We start from the raw sequence: 24,009 nt of genomic DNA, 5'->3' as shown, positions 1-24,009 counted from the left end.
AGAGGCTGGCATCGGTCGTTACTACTTTCCAGATTATTGGTCTGAAGGATTTCCCCTTCAGCAAATTCTGGCTTCGTAAACCAACTGAGGCTTTGAGACACTCTTGGAGACAGCCGCATTGGCAAGCCCAAAGCTTGGATTGTCTTGTTCCAAGCAGAGAGGATTCTGTTTTGCAACAGTCTTGAATGAAACTGGGCATAGGGGACTGCTTCGAATGAAGCTATCATCTTTCCCAACAACCTCATGCAAAGGCGGATTGAAGGATTTGCTTTTGACCCGACCATCCGTACCAGCTCTTGTATGGAGCTGATCTTTGCTGGAGGCAAGAACACCCTTTTCTGGGCTGTATCTGGATCAGGACTAAGTAATCCAGCCTTCTTACTGGTTTTAAAGGAAGACTTCTCTAGGTACAGGATCCAACCGAATCTTTCCAGGTAACTGGTGGTTGTAGTGATATATGTACTGAAGTCTATAGATTAAACTATAGACTGAATGCCGTGTTATATTCACCAGGCATTGAATGGCTGAGCAATTTGATTGGCCGTTTCAATTTAGGACTTTGATAAGCTTTAGTCTATCAAACAGACAACAACCCCCAGCCGTGAACAGCCGTGAACCACCCCAATTTGCACTCATGCATATCAACATCAAGTCCCCTTAGATATGTGTAATTAGATTAGATTAACAGATACCACCTGAACACCCTTTGAAATGTCCAAATAGACTTGCATAAGATTAACACATCAAAGGGTCTTCAGCTGTCCCCTTGCTGTTAAAATTCAGTTGGACAAATCAACCATTGTCATTCTGGCCTGGTCAACATTGACTGCATGTGTACATACACACAATGTCCCACATAAATCAGTGAACATATTACAACATATACAACAGTGGTAATGCGTACGCTTTGCCTTAAGCGAGACACTGACTGGTCTATTAACAATAGATTGTCTAGGTACGCCAACACTGTTATGCCCTGTGCCCTCAACCTGGCTAGAGGCAGGGCCAGTATTTTAGTGAATACCTGTGGTGCTGTGGCTAGCCCGAAGGGTAAGGCTGCAAACTGAAAGTGCCGTTCCACTTCGAATTGCAGAAACCTTTGGTGAGCGGGAAATATTTTGAGCAAATTTTTAGGAACCGATTTAGATTTTTTCGATCCAGAATGGGTCTGACATCTCCATTCAGTTTTGGTACCGTAAACAGGTTTGAATTAGAAACCTAAACCTTGTTCTTCTGTGGGGATCTGTATGATTACCCCTTGAGTCAATAATCGGTCTAATGCTTGAAACAGGGATTGTCTTTTCCCTGGATCCTTGGGAACGTTTGATCTCAGAAAGTGAGATGGTGGAAATTCCCGAAACTCTAATTTGTATCCTAGAGTCACTGTGGAGAGAGCCCACCTGTACTGAGTTTCCCTCTGCCAGACTTGTGTGAAATGCAGAAGTCTTCCCCCCACCTTGGTGAGGGGAGACGCCTCTTCATGAAGAGGTCTTAGTATTCTGCTTTGTAGTCTTGCGGCTCCAGGTCTTCCTTTGAGCCTGACCCTGCGTTTTTCCTCTGGAATCTGACGGTGGAAGCTGTCGCCATTGCCTAGAGGCGGATGCGCTTGGCGCAGGAGAGAAAGTCAGTTTAAATGAAGGACGTTTATACTTTCTTTTGACTAGCAAAAGAGTACTTTTTCCAATGGAAATTGTCTGTATGTATTTATCCAAATCATCTCCAAATAGTCGCTCCCCATGAAATGGGAAACTAGACAGTAGGTTTTCGCAGGGTGCTTCGGCAGACCAACCCTTTAGTCAAAGGGTCCTACGCATGTGTACTAGCACAAGTGCAAGGCGAGACGCCTGGTGAATAGAATCCTTAATAGCATCTATGGCAAAACATAATGCTTTTGGTAAATCAGGCCAACTCACTGGCCTGTTGTGGAGGGAGCTCGTTAAGGGCCTCTGTGAACTGGTCTTTTAAGGATTGACAGATGCCTATAGCGGCAATTGCAGGCTGAGCAACATTACCTGCTAAAGAAAAAAACAATTTTAACATGAATTCCAACTTTTTATCTGTTGGATCCTTCAGCATTTGTGGATTGTCCATTGGACAAGTTAAACTTTTATTCACACTGGAAATCACAGCATCTACTGCTGTAACTTTCCATTTTTTGGTGAATTTCCCCCCCAAGGATAGAGAACTGAGAATCTCTTTGGAGGGAGAAAATGCTTATCTGGATGATCCCATTCGGTATAAACAAGCTTCTCTAGTAATATGTGGACTGGTATCGCATGCACTGGTTGTGAAGGTTTCAAGGAACCCAAAGAAGAAACCAGAATTTCAGCTGACTCTGTTAGAGGTAGCATGAAAGTGGAGCAAACCATGTCCATAAGGATTTGTATCTCAGATTGTGAAGCTGAAACTTCAACTGTTTCCTCCGCAGAGGAGTAATCGGTTTGCTTTTCCCGATCGTTTGAGGGTAATAGCTCATCCTGTCCCCACTGTTCCCCTGGTAAGGGGTTTGGAGTGGGAGAGAGGGATCTAGCACGCTTCTTATCCCCTATAAAGGAGGATGCGATTAAAGCAGCTAATCTTCCTTCTAAGCCCTGCAGGGCAGAGGAAAATGCATCTTCAGGCACGTATATAGGGGCTAAAGTGTGAGAAGCAGTTGCACCACCAATTGCTTCCAATGACTCACCCTGGCTTGCCTTGTCAGGTATCTCTGGAGAGGATGACAATGTGGAGGCATGTCTGGAGTTCCCAGCACCCGGGGATGGTTTTGGTGCCTTAGTAGTAAGCCTTGAAGCCATAGTGCAAAGCACAAAAAGCAAAGGTACTCTAAGAACTGTTCTATTTACTTGAACAATAGTAGGTAAAACAGTGGTGACATAGAATGATCTAATGCTAAACAATACGTTTTTTTCCTGTACTGCAAATGCCTGTTTAAACCCCTCACATGCACCAGCGTGTCCTGTGGCAGCCTTGCTTCAGCTGCTCTGATAGACACTGTGAGCCTGATTGTCTATGCGCCACACCCTTTCCTGTGCTTTAGCAAGAGTCACCTCAAGAGGGGGGGGGGGGGGGGGGGGTTTAGACAACCATTTTTTCACCTTTTCAGAATTATGCTTGTTTAAACATAACATGTATCCCTATCCACTCAGTTTCCCCATTTAGGGGGAGAGGAGACCCCCCCCCCCTCCAGCTGCTGAGACACACGCTGTAGTATCACAGATTTAAACAGGGTCTATACACTATTACTCCCTCTAGAGGAGTTTTTAAGGCATTTTACAATATAATTGAAAGAAAAGTCATAGGTGGACTTTGCAGTTCCTATGCTTTCCTCTTACCTTTTCCTCGCTGCTGGATACTGCTGTAAACAGACAGATCCAAACTTCACCCATCACAGCGGGCAGCGTGTTTAAACCTTCAAAGACTAGGGCCCTTTTAATAGGGGTTCCACTCCTTTGGACCATTTATAGCACCCCTCAGGACAGCTTTAGGTAATGTAGCAAGACCTGGTTCCTAGGATCCAGCCCTCAAAGAGGAGCGTTACAGGCAAAACCTTGTTCTTCTATGCAAGGCCCGGGTACCATCCTGGAGCCGCAGTGGCAGGATGGATCCGGTTGTGGAGGCTTTTTAAATCCAGCATGGATCCCTCCTGGAGCTCGCAAAGCACATCTTCACTCGTGCCAACACCTTTAGACACTGGAGAAAAAAACGGAGGACTCCTGGAAGGAGGAGGGGTTATATAGGGGAGTCAACTTCCTGTATTGGGTGTGCCAGTGTCAACACCTGAAGGTAGCTATAACCCACTAAGTAAATACTTGTCCTATGATGTATGATAAAGAAATTGTGATCGCGATTCAACCCCCCTCACTATCTTAATATAGCATTTCCCCCGATTCATGCTAAACAAGTGCAGAGCCAAGCAGAGCTGTCAAAAGAAAAAAAGAACAAACAAAAAAACCCCCAAAAAGACACATAGCTGGCAAATGTTTATTAACAGCAATAAAGAGAAACAATGTATTTCTTGGTTCTTTTAGATCAAAGGAATGAACTTCCATCTGTAAATTAGGTCAGTTTAACCACTTAAAGACAACCTTTTTCTGACACTTGCTACTTACAAGTTAAAAATCTGTATTTTTTTGCTAGAAAATTATTTAGAACCCCCAAACATTATAATTTTTTTTTTTTTAAGCAGAGACCCTAGAGAATAAAATGGAGATCGTTGCAATATTTTATGTCACACTGTATTTGCGCAGCGGTCTTTCAAATGCAAGTTTATAGTAGGGTTGCACCAATACCGATACTAGTATCAGCGCTGATACGGAGCATTTGCAGGAGTACTTGCCTAATCTGATACCTGGACACTCAGGGATGATCGGTGCAGTGGCGGGGGAAGTTATAATCACTGATCTTCCTGTGTGGCTCTCAATAAAGCAGCCGACAGCTGCTTCTCCTCCTCTCCACGGCTTTCAGCTGCTTTATTTTAAAGCCACACAGGGAGAACGGTGATTATAACTTTCCCCACCGCCGCAATGACTGTCCACCCCCCCCCCCCCAAAAAAAGCATTGCAAAATTATATATATATATATATATATATATATATATATATATATATATATATATATATATATATATATATATATATATATATATATACACACACACACACACACACACACACACACACAGTGGGGATGGAAAGTATTCAGACCCTCTTAAATTTTTCACTCTGTTATATTGCAGCCATTTGCTAAAATCATTTAAGTTCATTTTTTTTCCTCATTAATGTACACACAGCACCCCATATTGACAGAAAAACACAGAATTGTTAACATTTTTGCAGATTTATTAAAAAAGAAAAACTGAAATATCACATGGTCCTAAGTATTCAGACTCTTTGCTGTGACACTCATATATTTAATTCAGGTGCTGTCCATTTCTTCTGATCATCTTTGAGATGGTTCTACACCTTCATTTGAGTCCAGCTGTGTTTGATTATACTGATTGGACGTGATTAGAAAAGCCACACACCTGTCTATATAAGACCTTACAGCTCACAGTGCATGTCAGAGCAAATGAGAATCAGGAGGTCAAAGGAACTGCCTGAAGAGCTCAGAGACAGAATTGTGGCAAAGTGTAGATCTGGCTAAGGTTACAAAAAAATTTCTGCTGCACTTAAGGTTCCTAAGAGCAAAGTGGCCTCCATAATCCTTAAACGGAAGATATTTGGCATGACCAGAACCCTTCCTAAAGCTGGCCGTCCGGCCACACTGAGCTATCGGGGGAGAAGAGCCTTGGCGAGAGAGGTAAAGAAGAACCCAAAGATCACTGTGGCTGAGCTCCAGAGATGCAGTCGGGAGATGGGAGAAAGTTGTAGGAAGTCAACCATCACTGCAGCCCTCCACCAGTCGGGGCTTTATGGCAGAGTGGCCCGATGGAAGCCTCTCCTCAGTGCAAGACACATGAAAGCCCGCATGGAGTTTGCTAAAAAAAAACACCTGAAGGACTCCAAGATGGTGAGAAATAAGATTCTCTGGTCTGATGAGACCAAGATAGAACTTTTTGGCCTTAATTCTAAGCGGTATGTGTGGAGAAAACCAAGCACTGCTCATCACCTGTCTAATAGAGTCCCAACAGTGAAGCATGGTGGTGGCAGCTTCATGCTGTGGGGGTGTTTTTCAGCTGCAAGGACAGGACGACTGGTTGCAATCGAGGGAAAGATGAATGTGGCCTAGTACAGGGATATCCTGGACGAAAACCTTCTCCAGAGTGCTCAGGACCTCAGACTGGGCCAAAGGTTTACCTTCCAACAAGACAATAACCCTAAGCACACAGCTAAAATAATAAAGGAGTGGCTTCACAACAACTCCGTGACTGTTCTTGAATGGCCCAGCCAGAGCCCTGACTTAAACCCAATTGAGCATCTTTGGAGAGACCTAAAAATGGCTGTCCATCAACGTTTACCATCCAACCTGACAGAACTGGAGAGGATCTGCAAGGAGGAATGGCAGAGGATCCCCAAATCCAGATGTGAAAAACTTGTTGCATCTTTCCCAAAATAACTCATGGCTGTATTAGATCAAAAGGGTGCTTCTACTAAATACTGAGCAAAGGGTCTGAATACTTAGGACCATATGATATTTCAGTTTTTCTTTTTTAATAAATCTGCAAAAATGTCAACAATTCTGTGTTTTTCTGTCAATATGGGGTGCTGTGTGTACATTAATGAGGAAAAAAAATGAACTTAAATGATTTTAGGAAATGGCTGTAATATAAAGAGTGAAAAATTTAAGGGGGTCTGAATACTTTCCGTCCCCACTGTGTGTGTGTGTGTGTGTATATATATATGTATATATGTATGTATGTATATAACACTCACACATTCCACACCTCATCAGTGCCACTGCCACATGACATTAACCACTTACCGCACGGCCTATAGCATATATGACATCCAGCAGGATAACATGCCGACGCACGGCGTTTAGATATGCTGTGTGTCAGTCTGACACACTGAATCTCCATAGGTGGTATGAAGCCTCTGACGGAGATTCCTTACCACGTGATCAGCTGTGACCAATCACAGCTGATCATCGCGCGAACCAGGAAGTGGCGGTAAATGGCATTCCTTGGTTCGCACTGACAGGGAGAGTCTGTGCTGATAATCAGCACATTTATTATCAGCACGGCCCCATCAGATGTGCCACCACAGCTGCCAAAAAGGTGCCGATCAGCTGCCAGTAAGTCCCCATCAGAAACGGCTGTAGGTGCCCATCACAGTGCCAGTACCTCATCAGTGCCACCTGTCAGTGCCAATCAGTAACGCCCATCACAGCCGCCCGTCAGTGCCCCTCACAGCCGCCCGTCAGTGCCCCTCACAGCCGCCCGTCAGTGCCCCTCACAGCCGCCCGTCAGTGCCCCTCACAGCCGCCCGTCAGTTCCCCTCACAGCCGCCCGTCAGTTCCCCTCACAGCCGCCCGTCAGTTCCCCTCACAGCCGCCCGTCAGTTCCCATCACAGCCGCCCGTCAGTTCCCATCACAGCCGCCCGTCAGCTCCCATCACAGCCGCCCGTCAGCTCCCATCACAGCCGCCCGTCAGCTCCCATCACAGCCGCCCGTCAGCTCCCATCACAGCCGCCCGTCAGCTCCCATCACAGCCGCCCGTCAGCTCCCATCACAGCCGCCCGTCAGCTCCCATCACAGCCGCCCGTCAGCTCCCATCACAGCCGCCCGTCAGCTCCCATCACAGCCGCCCGTCAGCTCCCATCACAGCCGCCCGTCAGCTCCCATCACAGCCGCCCGTCAGCTCCCATCACAGCCGCCCGTCAGCTCCCATCACAGCCGCCCGTCAGCTCCCATCACAGCCGCCCGTCAGCTCCCATCACAGCCGCCCGTCAGCTCCCATCACAGCCGCCCGTCAGTTCCCATCACAGCCGCCCGTCAGTTCCCATCACAGCCGCCCGTCAGTTCCCATCACAGCCGCCCGTCAGTTCCCATCACAGCCGCCCGTCAGTTCCCATCACAGCCGCCCGTCAGTTCCCATCACAGCCGCCCGTCAGTTCCCATCACAGCCGCCCGTCAGTTCCCATCACAGCCGCCCATCAGTTCCCATCACAGCCGCCCATCAGTTCCGCCTCATCAGTTCCCATCAGTGAAGGAGAAAACAAAATTTTATAACCGAAATGAAGAAAAATGTTTTTTTTTTTTTTAAATTTTGGTTTTTTACTTTGTTTAGCAAAAAGTAAAAACCCCAGCACTGATTAAATACCACTAAAAGAAAGCTCTATTTGTGAGAAGAAAGGGATAAAAATTTAATTTGGGTGCAGTGTTGCATGACCGTGCAATTCTCATTCAAAGTGCGACAGCATTGAAAGCTGAAAATTGTCCTGGGCAGGAAGGGGGTGAAAGTGCCTGGTATTGAAGTGGTTAAAAAAAAAAAAAAAGTATTGGTATCGGCGAGTACTTGAAAAAAAAAAAAAAAAAGTATCAGTACTTGTACTCGGTCTTAAAAAAGTGGTATCGGTGCAACCCTAGTTTTTAGGAAAAAATACACTTCAATGAAATAAAAGAAACAAACCGTAAAGTTAGCCCAATTTTTTTGTATAATGTGAAAGATGGGGTTATGCCGAGAATCATGATCTTAATTCTAAGAACAAACAATGATTCTCATTTTATCCAGAATTGTGCAGCTCTACAATAAGCGTATATTGATTGGTTTACACAAACGTTATAGCATCTATAAACTATGGGTTATATTCTGGAATTTTTTATAATAGTAATGGTGGTGATCAGCGACTTATAGCATGACTGCGATATTGCGACAGGCAATCGGACACTGACTGACACTTGACGATTTGCAGGAACCAGTAACACTAATACAGTGGTCATTGCTAAAAATATGCATGATCACTGTTAAGGACACTTACTAAGGAGGAAGTAAACATCTAGGGCGATCAAAGGGTTAACTGTGCCCAACCAGTGTTTGTGTGTACTATGTGTGCTGCTTTTACTAGATTAAGAGATGGATTTTAGTCCCTGAACCGAACTCTGACTTGCACAGCTTTGTTCCAAATCTTTTCCCCGACAATCGGCAGGTGTCGGCAGACATTGAGTGCTTGGCACCCGCACAACGGCTTTTGCTGTAAAAAAAATATCACAGCAGAAGCAGTCCGCCACCAGCATGCCCCCTGCAGGTGGAAGCACAGGATCACGTATATATATATATATATATATATATATATATATATATATATATATACATATATATATATACATATACACACACGAACTGGCGCACAGCTACCACCCTGTAGCAGTAAAACTGACAAAAAAAGGCAGATCTTTGGGGCACCCAACTTACCACACATTCTGAGTGCTCACTATTTATCACCACCCTTTGAATGTGTTCCTGTAACCAATTTTCTATCCAGGTACATACCCTATAGTCTATGCCTACAGACCTCAATTTGGAAATTAAATAGTTATGGGGAACTGTATCAAATGCTTTTGCAAAATCCAGATACACAAAATCCACAGGGTTTCCTTTATCTGGATGGCAGCTCACTTCCTTGTAGAATATTAACAAATTGGTCTGGCAAGAACGATCCTTCATAAAACCATGCCGCTTACTGCTACAGTTTTCGACAGCAAAATTCTTCCCTTTTCATCCACTCCAATAATTCACAAACTACTGATGTAAGACTAACTGGCCTATAGTTTCCAGGTAAATATATCAGCCTCTTTTTGAATATCGGTACCCCGTTGGCTTTTCTCCAATCAGCTGGTACCATTCCAGTCAGTAAACTGTCCATAAAAAAGAAACGATGGTCTAGCTATAACCTGACAATTCTTTAACCACTTGCAGACCAGTGGCCGCGGTTATACTGCGGCAGGGCGGCTCTATTGTGTGAATCGCCTTACCGGTACAGCGCTTTGCATAACAGATACAGTGGGTGCGCCCGCGGCGCCGATGCGCGTGGCTGGCGGCTGCAATGTCCGACTGCCAACTGCAATCGCTCCATAGAGCGGCAGATTGGGGATCTGGCCGTGTGAACAAAGCAGATCCTTGTTCTCTCAGGGGAGTACAGTGTGATTGTCTGTTCCCGATTAGGAACAGCGATCTCTCTGTACTCCCAGTCAGTCAACTCCCCCCACAGTTAGAAACACCTCCCTAGGACACGTTTTACCCCTTGAACGCCCCCTAGTGTTAACCCCTTCCCTGCCAATATAATTTATACAGTAATCGGTGAATTTTTATAGCACTAATAGATGTATAAATGTTACTGGTCCCAAAAAAAAATGTCAAAAGTGTCAAAAATGTCAAAAGTGTCCAATCTGTCTACTGCAATGTCACAGTCCTGCTAAAAATCGCTGATCAGTGCCATTACTAGTATAAAAAAAAAAAAAATGGCATAAATCTATCCCCTATTTTGTAGACGCTATAACTTTTGCGCAAACCAATCAATATACGCTTATTGCAATTTTTTTACCAATAATATGTAGCAGGATACATATTGGCCTAAACTGAAGAAATTAGTTTTTCTACATTTTTTGGGGGGATATAGCAAAAAATTAAAAAGTTTTTTTTTTTCTCAAAATAGCCTGTCTTTTTGTTTAGCACAAAAAAGGACATCAATTTTGTTTGGGTACAACATCGCACAACTGCGCAATTGTCAGTTAAAGCGACTGCTGTATTGCAAAAGCTGGCCTGGTCATTAAGGGGGTAAATCCTTCCGGGGCTGAAGTGGTTAAGGACTCTTGGGTGTAAGCCATCTGGCTCTACTGATTTGTGTTAAGTTTTTTCTACTCTATTTCTGACACTGGCTTCTGTTAGCCACAAGGGTACATTCTTTGAAGCATTATAAACAATACAGTCTTAGTTAGATTTTTACATAGTTGCATTTAGAACCAATGCCTTCCTCCCTTTCTTTTTATAACCAACTTCCCCCGATCATTTATGAAGGGACCAATATGCTCTGGCCTCACCTTTTTACTGTTAATATATTTAAAACAATTATTGGGTTTTTCTTTTTTTTTAACACTCTACCGCTATGTGACTTTCGTGGTCTATTTTTCCATTTGTCTCTTCTACAATCTTAATTTTTACTGTAAAGAAAGCCAGTGAGTCAGACATGCACAATTGCCCACCAGCAGCAATAGCAGCCTGCAATTAGAAGCTGACAGTTACAACTGCATTCTCTCCTTGGACCTGAAAATGGCATGCTGACACCCAGGTCTGTCTTCACTAGCTTTTTTTTACAGTAAAAAGGAAGATTGCAGAGGAGACATCTGGCTTCACAATTACAAGGGATGGCTGCAGATGTTCATACTGGCAGCTTGCAGGGAAGGGGGGGGGGGGGGGGGGGGTGCTGGGTTGTGTGGAGTTTATGTGCTGTAAAACATCACCACCCATGCCTGTCAATCACTTTCCCCCACTTGGTACTGGTAAACTACTGACAACTGGGAAGAGGAAGCCGAAAAGCATACAACACATGAACAGGATTGGTAGTAAACTTTAAAACGGCAGATCACTGAAAAGAATGTGAGCATAATAAACTACACTCCATTCTGTTAAGTGCTGAAGAAATTACTCAACATTAAGTGTGTTGTTTCGGGCAAAGGCTCTCATGTATAAAAGTCTCTCTAATTAACCTACAATACAGTGACCTTCAAATTTTTAATTAGCTCACCTGTTTTTTGATCAAATATTTCATCTACTTAAAAGACAACTTTACTATTAGAAAAGTGTTGCTTTAAACCAACTTCAGGTGATATCACCCTAGTTAAATACTTACCTTCATCCGGTTTTGGAGTATTTCACCATATGCCCCTGCTTTGCATCACATTCTGCATAAATGGCCCATTCCCATGACAGCCTCCAGCCATTCAACCAAGCACGGATCATCCATAGGAATAACCTGGACTACTTCACACATGCGCACTCGGCAACAGACTAAGCTGGGATATTTTGGATGCAAAGGTAGGACAGAGCTCACACTGAAGAACTCAGGAGTGGGAGTGAAGGTAAGTATTTTAACTATTCTGGTGACACTTCGTGGGGAGGGGGCTTTAATATTTGTGCCTATCTGTTGTATTTGACATGTAGACCTTATTACTGATACAGGGTTTCAATGTGGAGTCAATTGCATGGATAGAAAAAAAGATAGAACGCAACAGTCAATTAGCACAACTTCTTGTAGATCTGCTGCATCCAAAAGAAGTAGAGGAGGAGAAGGAAGGAGGCTGAAAAGCAGCTGCCATACTTCTATCCTGACAAGTTCAATGTAGGAAGCCTACTAACAGCAATAGAAATGGCCCAGTAAATGACTGTGCCAGCAGTAAACCTTTGGGTACACAAGGTACCTTGGATCCATCAGCTCACCTTTCTTGCAGCAAGCTTGCGGGAATTAAATGGTCTTCCAGAATCTGGTGGTTCTGTTTTATCTCCTCTTGCTTTGGTTCTGCTCTAGGTGGAGTTGGAGGTCTTCTTTTCCTCTCTTCTTCCTCCCACCTCCTCCTCATTTCATTCTCCTCCAACTAAAATAAATAAATAATTTATATATAAAATATCTCTCTCTCTACTATATATAAAATACATCTCTCTCTATCAATCATACATACACCTACATACACACACACACTCTCACAAAAGTGAGTATACCCCTCACATTTTTGTAAATATTTTATTATATCATTTCATGTGACAACACTGAAGAAACGACACTTTGCTACAATGTAAAGTAGTGAGTGTACACCTTGTATAACAGTGTAGGAAAGGGAATGGGAGGAAAGTATCAGAAGAGAGGTAATGATGGCTGAAAACAACCATCACTGGGGAAAAAGGAAATATGGATAAATAGACAACAAGATTATAAATTGGCTACTATTAGGAAAGCTGAAAATAGCAGACTCTTCCAGAAACAATGTTCTTTTGGAGAAGGGGAAAAGGTAGGCCGAATTGTTGGCACAATTGGTGAAATCTAATTCTCCCCCCTCTACTACACCCATAATTAAGCTGATAGGAGGAAGGATAACATCACTTACCCCAGAGATTATAGACACATTTAGTGACTATTATAGAAAACTGTATACCTCACAGAGGAAGGGACAGGAGGGAGAGATGGAAAAATTCCTGAGGAATTTGGAGATATCGCCCATTTCACATGACAGAGTGGATCTGGAGGCTTCAATAACTATTGGAGAACTACAGCAGGCAGTAGCCGGGATGGCGAGCCAAAAGTCCCCTGGTCCAGACGGGCTCCCAGCAGAGATGTACAAATATTATGGAGAAATATTACTTCCAGACTTGCTTTGAGAACTGGGGGGGGGGGGGGGGGGGGCGGCGTAGGAGGGGAGGCTTCCGCCCTCGATGCTCGAAGCGACTATTATAGGGATACATGAAGAGGGGAAAGACCCGTTGGATGTATCCTCATAAACCAATCTCTTTGTTGTGCTCTGATACTAAAATAATAGGCAAGGTCCTGGCGGCCAGGCTGAACAGGATAGTCCCAAAAAATATTCATCCAGATCAAACGGGATTTGTTGCAAACAGATCTACCAGAATATTAGAAGGACATTTCTGAACCTGCAGACCCCGTCAGACAACGAGGGAGCCAGAGCTGTATTGTCACTGGATGTGACTAAAGCTTTTGATAGCCTGGAATGGGCATATGTCTGGCGGGTTCTGGGGGTATTTGGATTTGGGCCTTCCTTTATAGGCTGGATAAAAATGTTATATAATAATCCGAGGGCAAAAATTAGGATTAATAACGAATACTCAGAAAAGATTCAATTATAGAGAGGGACTAGACAGGGCTGCCCATTGTCTCCTCTGATCTTTGCTCTCGCAATGGAACCATTGGCGATAGCAATACTATCAAGCCCTGAGATAAAAGGATTCCTGAGGAGGACAGGGGAGGAAAGGATAGCATTGTATGCGGACAATGTTCTTCTTTTCTTGGGAGATACTGGGCAGTCTTTAAATAAAGCTATGAATATTGTGGAGGAATTCAGATTTTTTTCTGGATTAGTAACAAACTGGGAGAAGTCAGAGCTTTTACCGGTGGATCCTATGAGTAATTCAACTATTTCTGGAATGCTCCAATTAGTGGTAGTAGATACACTGAAATATCTGGGGATTCTACTAATGGGAGAACCTAGCCAGTATATTAGTAATAATATAATACCATTACTGCCGAAATTTAAACAAAAAATAAAAATTTGGAAGCGGCTCCCCTTGGCAGTAGCAGGTCGATGCAGCCTGATAAAAATGATATGCATGCCACAAGTAATGTATGTGCTACATAATTCCCCATTGTGGATATGTAAAAAATGGTTAAAGAAAATTGAATCCCTTTTCAGAGAATTAATCTGGAAAGGAGGACAAGCTCAAATTCGGTTGCGAACATTGCAGCTCCCGACCGGGGAAGGGGGCTTGGATGTACACCATCCAGAGAGATACTATCTGGCTGCACAGTTGCAACAGTTAATTGGAGGTGATAATATGAGAGGAGGGGGAATAAATGGGGGAATAATTCTATGAGGAGCATTGCATAACACATTAGTGGAAGTGTTGGAGGCGGAATCTTTTTATTACAAGAATGCGACAATAAAATGATAAGAGTCTGTAAAACAACTAAGAAATTGTTGGGATATTCAGGGATACTCGAATACACCCTCCTTTGGAATAATAAGAATTTACAGGAGTTGCTGCCAATAGGAAAGGTTAAAGAGTGGGAAATACAGGGCATAAATAGAATGACTCAGTTATGTTAAGGGAACGTTTTAAAAACTTTCTTGGAATTAAGAAGGGAATATAATACACCTTATCACTCCTTTTATAGATACTTACAGATTAGGCACACTTTAGAAGCCCAATTCAAGACCCAAGTATAATGGAGTAAAACCCTGTTTTTTCAAAAAATATTTAAGACGGAAACAACCAAGGGGCTTATTTCAGAAATATATGGTCAGCTGTGTAAAGGAGATACGTCCAGGCTGGATCTCCGTAATAACAACAAGGAGAGATGAGAAGCAGATATTGGAGAAATAACAAATGAACAGTGGAAGAGAATATTGGAGATGGGTCCTAGGATATCGGTATCCCACTTACAGAGAGTGTCTCACTTGATGCTGATACACAGAGCTTATTACACCCCTAAGAAGTTATTCATGTACGGTAGCAGACCTGATGCGAAATGTCCCAGGTGCCAGGAGAGTGGTGACCTCATATATATAATGTGGAGATGCCCAAAGCTGTTTTGCTACTGGGAGGGGGTTCTGGACACCATAAACGGATTTATGGGACATCCTTGAGTCTGGAGGCTAAGCTCTGTGTACTGGGATATAGGGAGAATTCAGGTGAGGGTCAGAGTGCGACAGTTGCAATAATATAATGCTTATTCCAGACTAGAAAATTGATTGCACTGAAATGGCAGTCGAGGAACCCCCCTGCAGTATGTGAATGCGGATTAATATAATAAATGAAACTATATGGAAAGAAAAAGCAACTTATATAAAGAGAGGGAATATTAGGGAATTTGAAAAGATGTGGAGAATGTGGATGGTGAGAATGGGCTTCCCCCCTTAAGAGGGCTAAACCTAGAGCAAGAGCTAAGAACTATTAAAAAGGATAAGTTCGGAAGAATTCTCTGGATAAATTAATACTAGCAGGAGGGAACACCGCATTATAACACAATCCAAAAATTAAGATAAGAACCGGTGTAACACAGTAGTGAAATACAGATAAAACTAGAAACCCAGCATGGTTATAGACAGTGAGTACCCCTTTAATGAGGAAGGGGGGAGAGAGAATGGGATCAGCTTGCTGGGAAATATAACAATGCTAGGGATAGAAAGTATATCGGAATAATACCCTGTCTGAAATGTCTGAATTGTTTTTAAGATATTTTGTATTGGAAGAAAATAATGAATAATAAAAAAACAAAAAAACAACAATGTCAATTTGCTGTCCCCTCAAAATAACTCAACACAGCCATGAATGTCTAAACCGCTGGCAACAAAAGTGAGTAAACCCCTAAGTGAAAACGTCCAAATTGGGCCCAAAGTGTCAATATTTTGTGTGGCCACCATTATTTTCCAGCACTGCCTTAACCCTCTTGGGCATGGAGTCCACCAGAGCTTCACAGGTTGCCGCTGGAGTCCTCTTCCACTTCTCCATGGCGACATCACGGAGCTGGTGGACGTCAAGAGACCTTGCACTCCTCCACCTTCCATTTGAGGATGCCCCACAGATGTTCAATAGGGTTTAGGTCTGGAGACATGCTTTGCCAGTCCATCAACTTTACCCTCAGCTTCTTTAGCAAGGCAGTGCTCGTCCTGTAGGTGTGTTTGAGGTCGTTATGTTTGAATACTGCTCTGCGGCTCAATCTCTAAAGGGAGGGGATCGTGCTCTGCTTTAGTATGTCACAGTACATGTTGGCATTCATGGTTCCCTCAATGAACTGTAGCTTCCAAGTGCCGGCAGCACTAATACAGCCCTAGACCATGACACTCCCACCACCATGCTTGACTGTAAGCAAGACACACTTGTCTTTGTACTCCTCACCTGGTTGCTGCCACACATGCTTGACACCATCTGAACCAAATAAGTTTATCTTGGTCTCATCAGACCACAGGACATGGTTCCAGTAATCCAAGTCCTTAGTCTGCTTATCTTCAGCAAACTGTTTGCTGGCTTTCTTGTGCATCATATTTAGAAGAGGCTTCCTTCTGGGACGACAGCCATGCAGACCAATTTGATGCAGTGTGCGGCGTATGGTCTGAGCACTGACAGGCTGACCCCCCACCCATTCAACCTCTGCAGCAATGCTTGCAGCACTCATACGTCTATTTCCCAAAGACAACCTCTGGATATGACGCTGAGCACTTGCCCTCAACTTCTTTGGTCGACCATGGCGAGGCCTGTTCTGAGTGGAACCTGTCCTGTTAAACCACTGTATGGTCTTGGCCACTGTGCTGCAGCTCAGTTTCAGGGTCTTTGGCAATCATCTTATAGCCTAGGCCATCTTTATGTAGAGCAACAATTCTTTTTCTCAGATCTTTAGAGAGTTCTTTGCCATGAGATGCTATGTTTAACTTTCAGTGACCATTATGAGAGAGAGAGTGATAACACCAAATTTAACACACCTGCTCCCCATTCACACCTGAGACCTTGTAACACTAACGAGTCACATGACACAGGGCAGAGAAAATGGCTAATTGGGCCCAATTTGGACATTTTCACTTAGGGGTGGTGTACTTACATTTGTTGCCAGCGTTTTAGACAATAATGGCTGTGTTGAGTCATTTTGAGGGGACAGCAAACTTACACTGTTATATAGTCACTACTTTACATTATAGCAACGTGTCATTTTTTCAGTGTTGTCACATGAAAAGATAATAAAATACACAAAAATGTGAGGGCTGTACACACTTGTGTGAGATACGGTGTGTGCGCGCGTATATATACATACACTATATTGTTGAAAGTATTGGACGTGTATGTATGTTGTGTATGTGTGTATATATATATATATACACATACATACATACACACACACATACACACACTAAGGATGAGCTCCGGCGTGTTCGCATGCTGCACGTGTCGACGAGCCCGCCAGAAACTCGCCACTGCACAGCGCTAATCACAAGCAGTAAGACAATTTCGATGTGCGGCTGCAGAGATCGGGAAATGTCTCATTGCCTGTGATTAGCGCAGCGCATTGCCGACTTCCTGGCGGGCTCGGCATGTGCAGCATGCGAACACGTCGGAGCTCATCCTTAATATATGCACACATACATATACACACACATATACACACACACACACACAATGTTTCAAAAGTATTGGGACACCTGCCTTTACATGAACTCTACTAGCGTCCTAGTCCATAGGATTCAATGTTGAGTTGGCCCACTCTTTGCAGCTATAACAGCTTCAGCTCTTCTGGGAAGGCTGTCCACAATGTGTGTATATGGGAATGTTTGACCAGTCTTCCAGATACGCATTTATTTGTGAGGTCAGGCATTGATGTTGGTGAGAAGGCCTGGCTCGCGGTCTCCGCTCTAATTCATCCCAACGGTGTTCAAATCGGGTTAAGGTCAGGACTCTGTGCAGGCCAGTCAAGTTCCTCCACCCCAAACTTGCTCAGCCATGTCTTTATGGACCTGGTTTGTGCACTGTTGCGCAGTCATGTTGGAACAGGAAGGGGCCATCCCCAAACTGTTCCCACAAAGTGCCTGATCTCACAAATGCGCTTCTGGAAGAATGGTCAAACATTCACATAGACACACTCCTGAACCTTGTGGACAGCCTTCCCAGAAGAGTTGAAGCTGTTATAGCTGCAAAGGGTGGGCCAACTCAATATTGAACCTTTTTTTAAGACGCCATTGAAGTTCATGTAAAGGCAGGTGTCCCAATACTTTTGGCAATATAGAATAAATGTTCAATCTTGGTTTCATCAGACCATAACACAATTTCCCAATGCCTTTGGGAGAGTTCAGATGTGTTTTTGCAAAATTTAGCCAGGCTTGGGTGTTTTTCTTTGTAAGAAAAGGCTTCTGTTTTGCCACTCTACCCCATAGCCCAGACATATGAAAAATACGGGAGATTGTTGTCACATATTCCACACCGCCAGCACTTGCCAGATATTCCTGCAGCTCCTTTAATGTTTCTGTAGTCATCTTGGCAGTCTCCCTGACCTGTTTTCTTCTCTTCAATTTTGGAGGGACGTCCAGCTCTTGGTAATGTCACTGTTGTGCCATATTTCTCCACTTGATGACTGTCTTCATTGTGTTCCATGGTATGTATAATGCCTTAGAAATTCTTTTGTACCCTTCTCCTGACTGCTACCTTTTAACAATGAGATCCCTCTGATGCTTTGGAAGCTCTCTGCAGACCATGGCTTTTGCTGTAGGATGCGACTAAGAAAATACCAGGAAAGACCTACTAGGACAGCTGAACTTTATTTGGGGTTAATCAGAGGCTCTTTAAATGATGGCAGGTGTGTACTGACGCCTATTAGACATGTGTTTGAATGCGATTGCTTAATTCTGAACACAGCTACATCCCCAGTTATAAGAGAGTGTGCACACTTATGCAACCACATTATTTTAGTTTATTTTTATTCCCCACCCCCCCACTAAAAGATTTCAGTTTGTTTTTCATCAACTGAGTTGTACAGTTTATAGGTCACATTAAAAAGGTGAAAAAAAGTTCAGAAATTATTTACCTTTATCTCACAGAAACCTGACATTTTAACAGTGGTGTGTAAACTTTTTACATACACTGTATATACCACACACATATACATATATATATATATATATATATATATATATATATACACACACACACACACACACACGGCAGTATTGAGGTGGTTAAATAACGACTTAAAAATAAGGAACAGCAAAATAAAATTGTGAAAGCATCATTAAAAAACCTGTTTTTGTGTTTATTAAAAGTCAGCAGCTACAAAAAGTGTAGCTGCTGACTTTTAATAAACATACACTCACCTGTCCCACGATCCAGCGATGCGGCCGCCCGAACCTTCTGTTCTCTCCCTGGCCTACAAGTGTGGGCACCCAGCTGTGACAGCTTGCAGCTTCACAGACAGGTTCATACTGCACATGCGTTTGTCGTACTGCGCCTGCTCAATGGCCGGGTAATCATCTGTGACGTGTCCCAGAAGATTGCAGGGAGAGAGGAGAACTTCCGATCGAGTCACCTAGGTGGCCCGAGTGGGAGCGGGGCACCTGTCAAAACTAGGTACCTGCGCCCCCCCCAAAAAAATTATTACATGTGAAGGGGGTAAGGAGTGCATAAAGTGGATTTCCACTTTTGGGTGGACTGTGGCCAAAAAGGATGCAATTCCACATTTTCTACACCAAAAGCCTTTGCAAACCCAGTTAGTACATTGTAAAAGTAGTAGTCATATCAATTCTGTGCTGCACAGACTGTGGAAAGGGCAGAGCTAAGGGAGGGACACCACAGGTCCACCCACTACAGACTGCCTGTAGAAAACTAGTGGAAAGGGCATACACAAGAGCAGTCATTCCGCACAAGGAGAAAGCAGCAATTACTGGTCTTTATAACAGAAACCTCTTCCACAAAAGCAACTTTTCACTTTGAATTTTGAGGTACTTTGTGCAGAAATCCAAGAATGAATACGCATGTCTCTTGTATTTAGACAATATTTGCTTATCCCAAAGTTAGAATTCTTTCACTGGACATGCAAATTAACTGTAATTTTTTGCCTTAAAAAAAAAAAAGTTTCAAAAAAATTGTTGCATCCAATTTCAGCTTCGGTCTCCTTTACCTTATTTTTTATCCTTCCCTTGAAGGCCCTATCCAGTTTTTACTTCAATCCCCTTTACCTTATTTTTCTGCTTTTTTTCCCCCCTCCTCTGAAGGCCCTAGGCACAGCACCTACAAGTTGAATTCTTGTCTAGTGATCATCTACAAAGGGTTAGTTTTCCTACAGAAGCAGATAAAGTAGATCTTTAAGGAATCGTATCCTCAGTGACTCACCGTAGTTAGTTTTTCTAGAAGCAAAAATCTCTCATCCCAAGTAGATGCTGCTTTTTGGAAGGCTTCATGCCTCTTAATTAGGTTTTCCACTTCATCTACATTGCCACCGAGTTCAGATGACCTGACAATAGGTTCCTGGCTGGAAAGCCAAGCTTCAGCCACATTGGCATCTCTTCCAAACATAAGCACTTCAAGCACTAAAACAAAACAGAGGTATAAATATTTACTTTCAAAAGTAATAAATGCATTCAATGCTTGTAGCTGAATTTCTGTCAGCTAATTCCATAATAAACAAATGCAGTCTTAAATGAACCTCTTTTACCATAAAGGCTCATTCAAACAGGCCTCTGCCAGCAAGAACTAAGGATTGAATGAAAATTAAAAATAAAAATTGGATTATACACTATTGAACTTTTTACACTGATTTATACTGGTGTAAGGTATTCTATCTGTATAGCATTTTAGAGTGAATTGGGCACCATTTCAGCAGTTTATTGAAATGTGGGAATTTGCATAATTCTTCAGCGTTGTATATTTAAGTGTTCTTGAATAGCAAGACCACTTACTGTTATTTCACATATACAGTGGGGACAGAAAGTATTCAGACCCCCTTAAATTTTCCACTATTTGTTATATTGCAGCCATTTGCTAAAACCATTTAAGTTCATTTTTTTTCCTCATTAATGTACACACAGCACCCCATATTGACAGAAAAACACAGAATTGTTGACATTTTTGCAGATTTATTAAAAAAGAAAAACTGAAATATCACATGGTCCTAAGTATTCAGACCTTTTGCTGTGACACTCCTATATTTAACTCAGGTGCTGTCCATTTCTTCTGATCATTCTTGAGATGGTTCTACACCTTCATTTGAGTCCAGCTGTGTTTGATTATACTGATTGGACTTGATTAGGAAAGCCACACACCTGTCTATATAAGACCTTTCAGCTCACAGTGCATGTCGAAAGAAAGAAAGTTGTAGAAAGTCAACCATCACTGCAGCCCTTCACCAGTCGGGGCTTTATGGCAGAGTGGCCCGACGGAAGCATCTCCTCAGTGCAAGACACATGAAAGCCTTCATGGAGTTTGCTAAAAAAAAAAAAACACCTGAAGAACTCCAAGATGGTGAGAAATAAGATTCTCTGGTCTGATGAGACCAAGATAGAACTTTTTGGCCTTAATTCTAAGCGGTATGTGTGGAGAAAACCAGACACTGCTCATCACCTGTCCAATACAGTCCAAACAGTTAAGAATGGTGGTGGCAGCATCATGCTGTCGGGGTGTTTTTCAGCTGCAGGGACAGGACGACTGGTTGCAATCGAGGGAAAGATGAATGCGGCCAAGTACAGGGATATCCTGGACGAAAACCTTCTCCAGAGTGCTCAGGACCTCAGACTGGGCCGAAGGTTTACCTTCAAACAAGACAATGACCCTAAGCACACAGCTAAAATAACGAAGGAGTGGCTTCACAACAACTCCGTGACTGTTCCTGAATGGCCCAGCCAGAGCCCTGACTTAAACCCAATTGAGCATCTCTGGAGAGACCTAAAAATGGCTGTCCACCAACGTTTACCATCCAACCTGACAGAACTGGAGAGGATCTGCAAGGAGGAATGGCAGAGGATCCCCAAATCCAGGTGTGAAAAACTTGTTGCATCTTTCCCAAAAAGACTCATGGCTGTATTAGATCAAAAGGGTGCTTCTACTAAATACTGAAGCAAAGGGTCTGAATACTTAGGACCATGTGATATTTCAGTTTTTCTTTTTTAATAAATCTGCAAAAATGTCAATAATTCTGTGTTTTTCTGTCAATATGGGGTGCTGTGTGTACATTAATGAGGAAAAAAATGAACTCAAATGATTTTAGCAAATGGCTGCAATATAACAGAGTGAAAAATGTAAGGGGGTCTGAATACTTTCGGTCCCCACTGTATATTAAGTGTTCTTGCATAGCAAGACCACTTATTGTTATCTCACATATATATTATTAAGTGTTCTTGCATAGCAAGACCACTTACTGTTATCTCACATATATATTATTCTTAATATTATAGCCAAATTTACCACCCTAACTCCTCCTACAGTTTTTACACTACATAGACAAGTAATATACCGAAACGTGCGGATTGTTCCCGAATGGTGTGCTATTACTTTGTGGAACGTTTCGCCGAATGGTTCACGAAATATCGTAGTTTTTGCGGCGAAATTGGTCCCATAGGAATGAATGGGGAAACTAGAGTGGGAGATGACAAAAGCTGGAAAATCAGAACATGATTTCTAAACTGCCGCCACTCCCTCATTTTCAAGCCCACCTACACAAATCTTATATCAAAACGTTCAGCTATCCCTGCTGCCACTAAACATGTCCACGGCTAAGCCATAGTCCTGATAGTTTTCACAATATGACCATTTGTTTGCAACTCACGCCGTCCATTGACATTCATTGAAACTACACTCTAGCCCCCTCCAAATTTGAAGGGCAATATCTAAACTGCGACCGTGCCTTCATTTTTAATATTTCAGAGACATACTATGTATCAAAATCTAGGTCTGGGTCTTGTGATTCTCACAATATAAAGATCTTCGCTGTAGGATGTATAGTTTTTAAAATACGGCCATTTGTTTAGAGGTCATTTCAGGAAATTTTAGCCATTAATCAGAGTGTACTGTTAGTGTTTGTTTTGTTGCCATGGTTACCAAAGCTTCTGTTATACACAGGGGGGAAGGTGGCTGGAGCATCTCAGCTGATTACAGAGCCCGGGGGAGGGGACAGACACACCATGTACTGATTTATAATAGAGGAATATGATGGGGCAGTTTTGATGGGGTAATTCTGATGGGGCAGTTTTGATGAAGCAGTATTTGGGAAGCATAAACAGGGCATGAGCGTTGCTAGGAAACAGTGGTTGTAAACACAAGATGCTGAGACACTCCAAATGCATGTGACTTCATCTGCTAGACTTGATAATGCTTGTAGACTCCTCCCACAGTTTTCACACTACAGAGACAAATAATATACCGAAACGAGCGGATTGTTCCCGATTGGTGTGTTATTACTTTGTGGAATGTTTTGCCGAATGGTCCACGAAATGACGTTTTTGCGGCGAAATTGGTCCCATAGGAATGAATGGCGAAATGTTCAAAACTAGAGTGGGAAGTGACAAAAGCTGACAACCCCATGATCAGCCAAAACATTATGACCACCCCATGATCAGCCAAAACATTATGACCGCCCCATGTAAAAAAAAAATATTTTTGAAAAAAAAAAAAAATTTTTGAAAAAAGTAAAAAAATAATTTTTGAAAAAAAAAAAATCATTTTTGAAAAAAAAAATATTTTTGAAAAAAAAATTTCTTTTAAAAAAAAAAATTATTTTTGAAAAAAAAATATATTTGAAAAAAAAAATATTTTTGAAAAAAAAAAAATTATTTTTGAAAAAAAAATTACTTTAAAAAAAATAATTTCGAAAAAAAAATTATTTTTGAAATACAAAAATTCATTTTTGAAAAAAAAAATTACCTTTGAAAAAAAAAATTACTTTTGAAAAAAAAAAAATCATTTTTGAAGAAAAAAAAATCATTTTTGATTAAAAAAAAATTCATTTTTGAAAAAAAAAATTACTTTTGAAAAAAATGTTCAGCTCTTTCAGCGAATGATGGAACTTTTTTACTACTATTTATACTTTTTAATATATTAAGCTTTTTAACACTTTTCACAGTTACTCAAGCCACTCCACCCCACCCAGTTACTCCGCCCACTCCAGTTGTAGAGGCAAGAACACTTTCACAATTTCCCCAGAAATTGTACCTTTTCTAGTTAAGTGTTCTTGCATAGCAAGACCACTTACTGTCATCTCACATATATATTATTCTTATTATTATAGCCAAATTTACCACCCTAACTCCTCCTACAGTTTTTACACTACATAGACAAGTAATATACCGAAACGTGCGGATTGTTCCCGAATGGTGTGCTATTA

General features: G+C 42.3%; 1 protein-coding gene across 3 annotated transcripts in view; it reads right to left on the bottom strand.

Annotated features, from left to right (window-relative positions):
• Positions 1–24,009, bottom strand: part of SPTBN2 (spectrin beta, non-erythrocytic 2) — a 1,434,510-nt gene that overhangs the window by 83,473 nt on the left and 1,327,028 nt on the right. For all 3 annotated transcript variants that reach the window (XM_073605131.1, XM_073605132.1, XM_073605133.1), the window contains 2 exons: positions 20,028–20,224; positions 11,874–12,028 (listed from right to left, as the gene is read on the bottom strand). In XM_073605131.1, coding sequence (XP_073461232.1) covers positions 11,874–12,028; positions 20,028–20,224 — 352 coding nt within the window. The remainder of the gene's footprint in view (positions 1–11,873; positions 12,029–20,027; positions 20,225–24,009) is intronic.

This window comes from Aquarana catesbeiana, linkage group LG11 (assembly GCF_042186555.1).
Source record: "Aquarana catesbeiana isolate 2022-GZ linkage group LG11, ASM4218655v1, whole genome shotgun sequence".
In the NCBI taxonomy this organism is placed as follows: Eukaryota; Metazoa; Chordata; class Amphibia; order Anura; family Ranidae; genus Aquarana; species Aquarana catesbeiana.
This window is presented reverse-complemented; position numbering and strand designations above follow the sequence as displayed.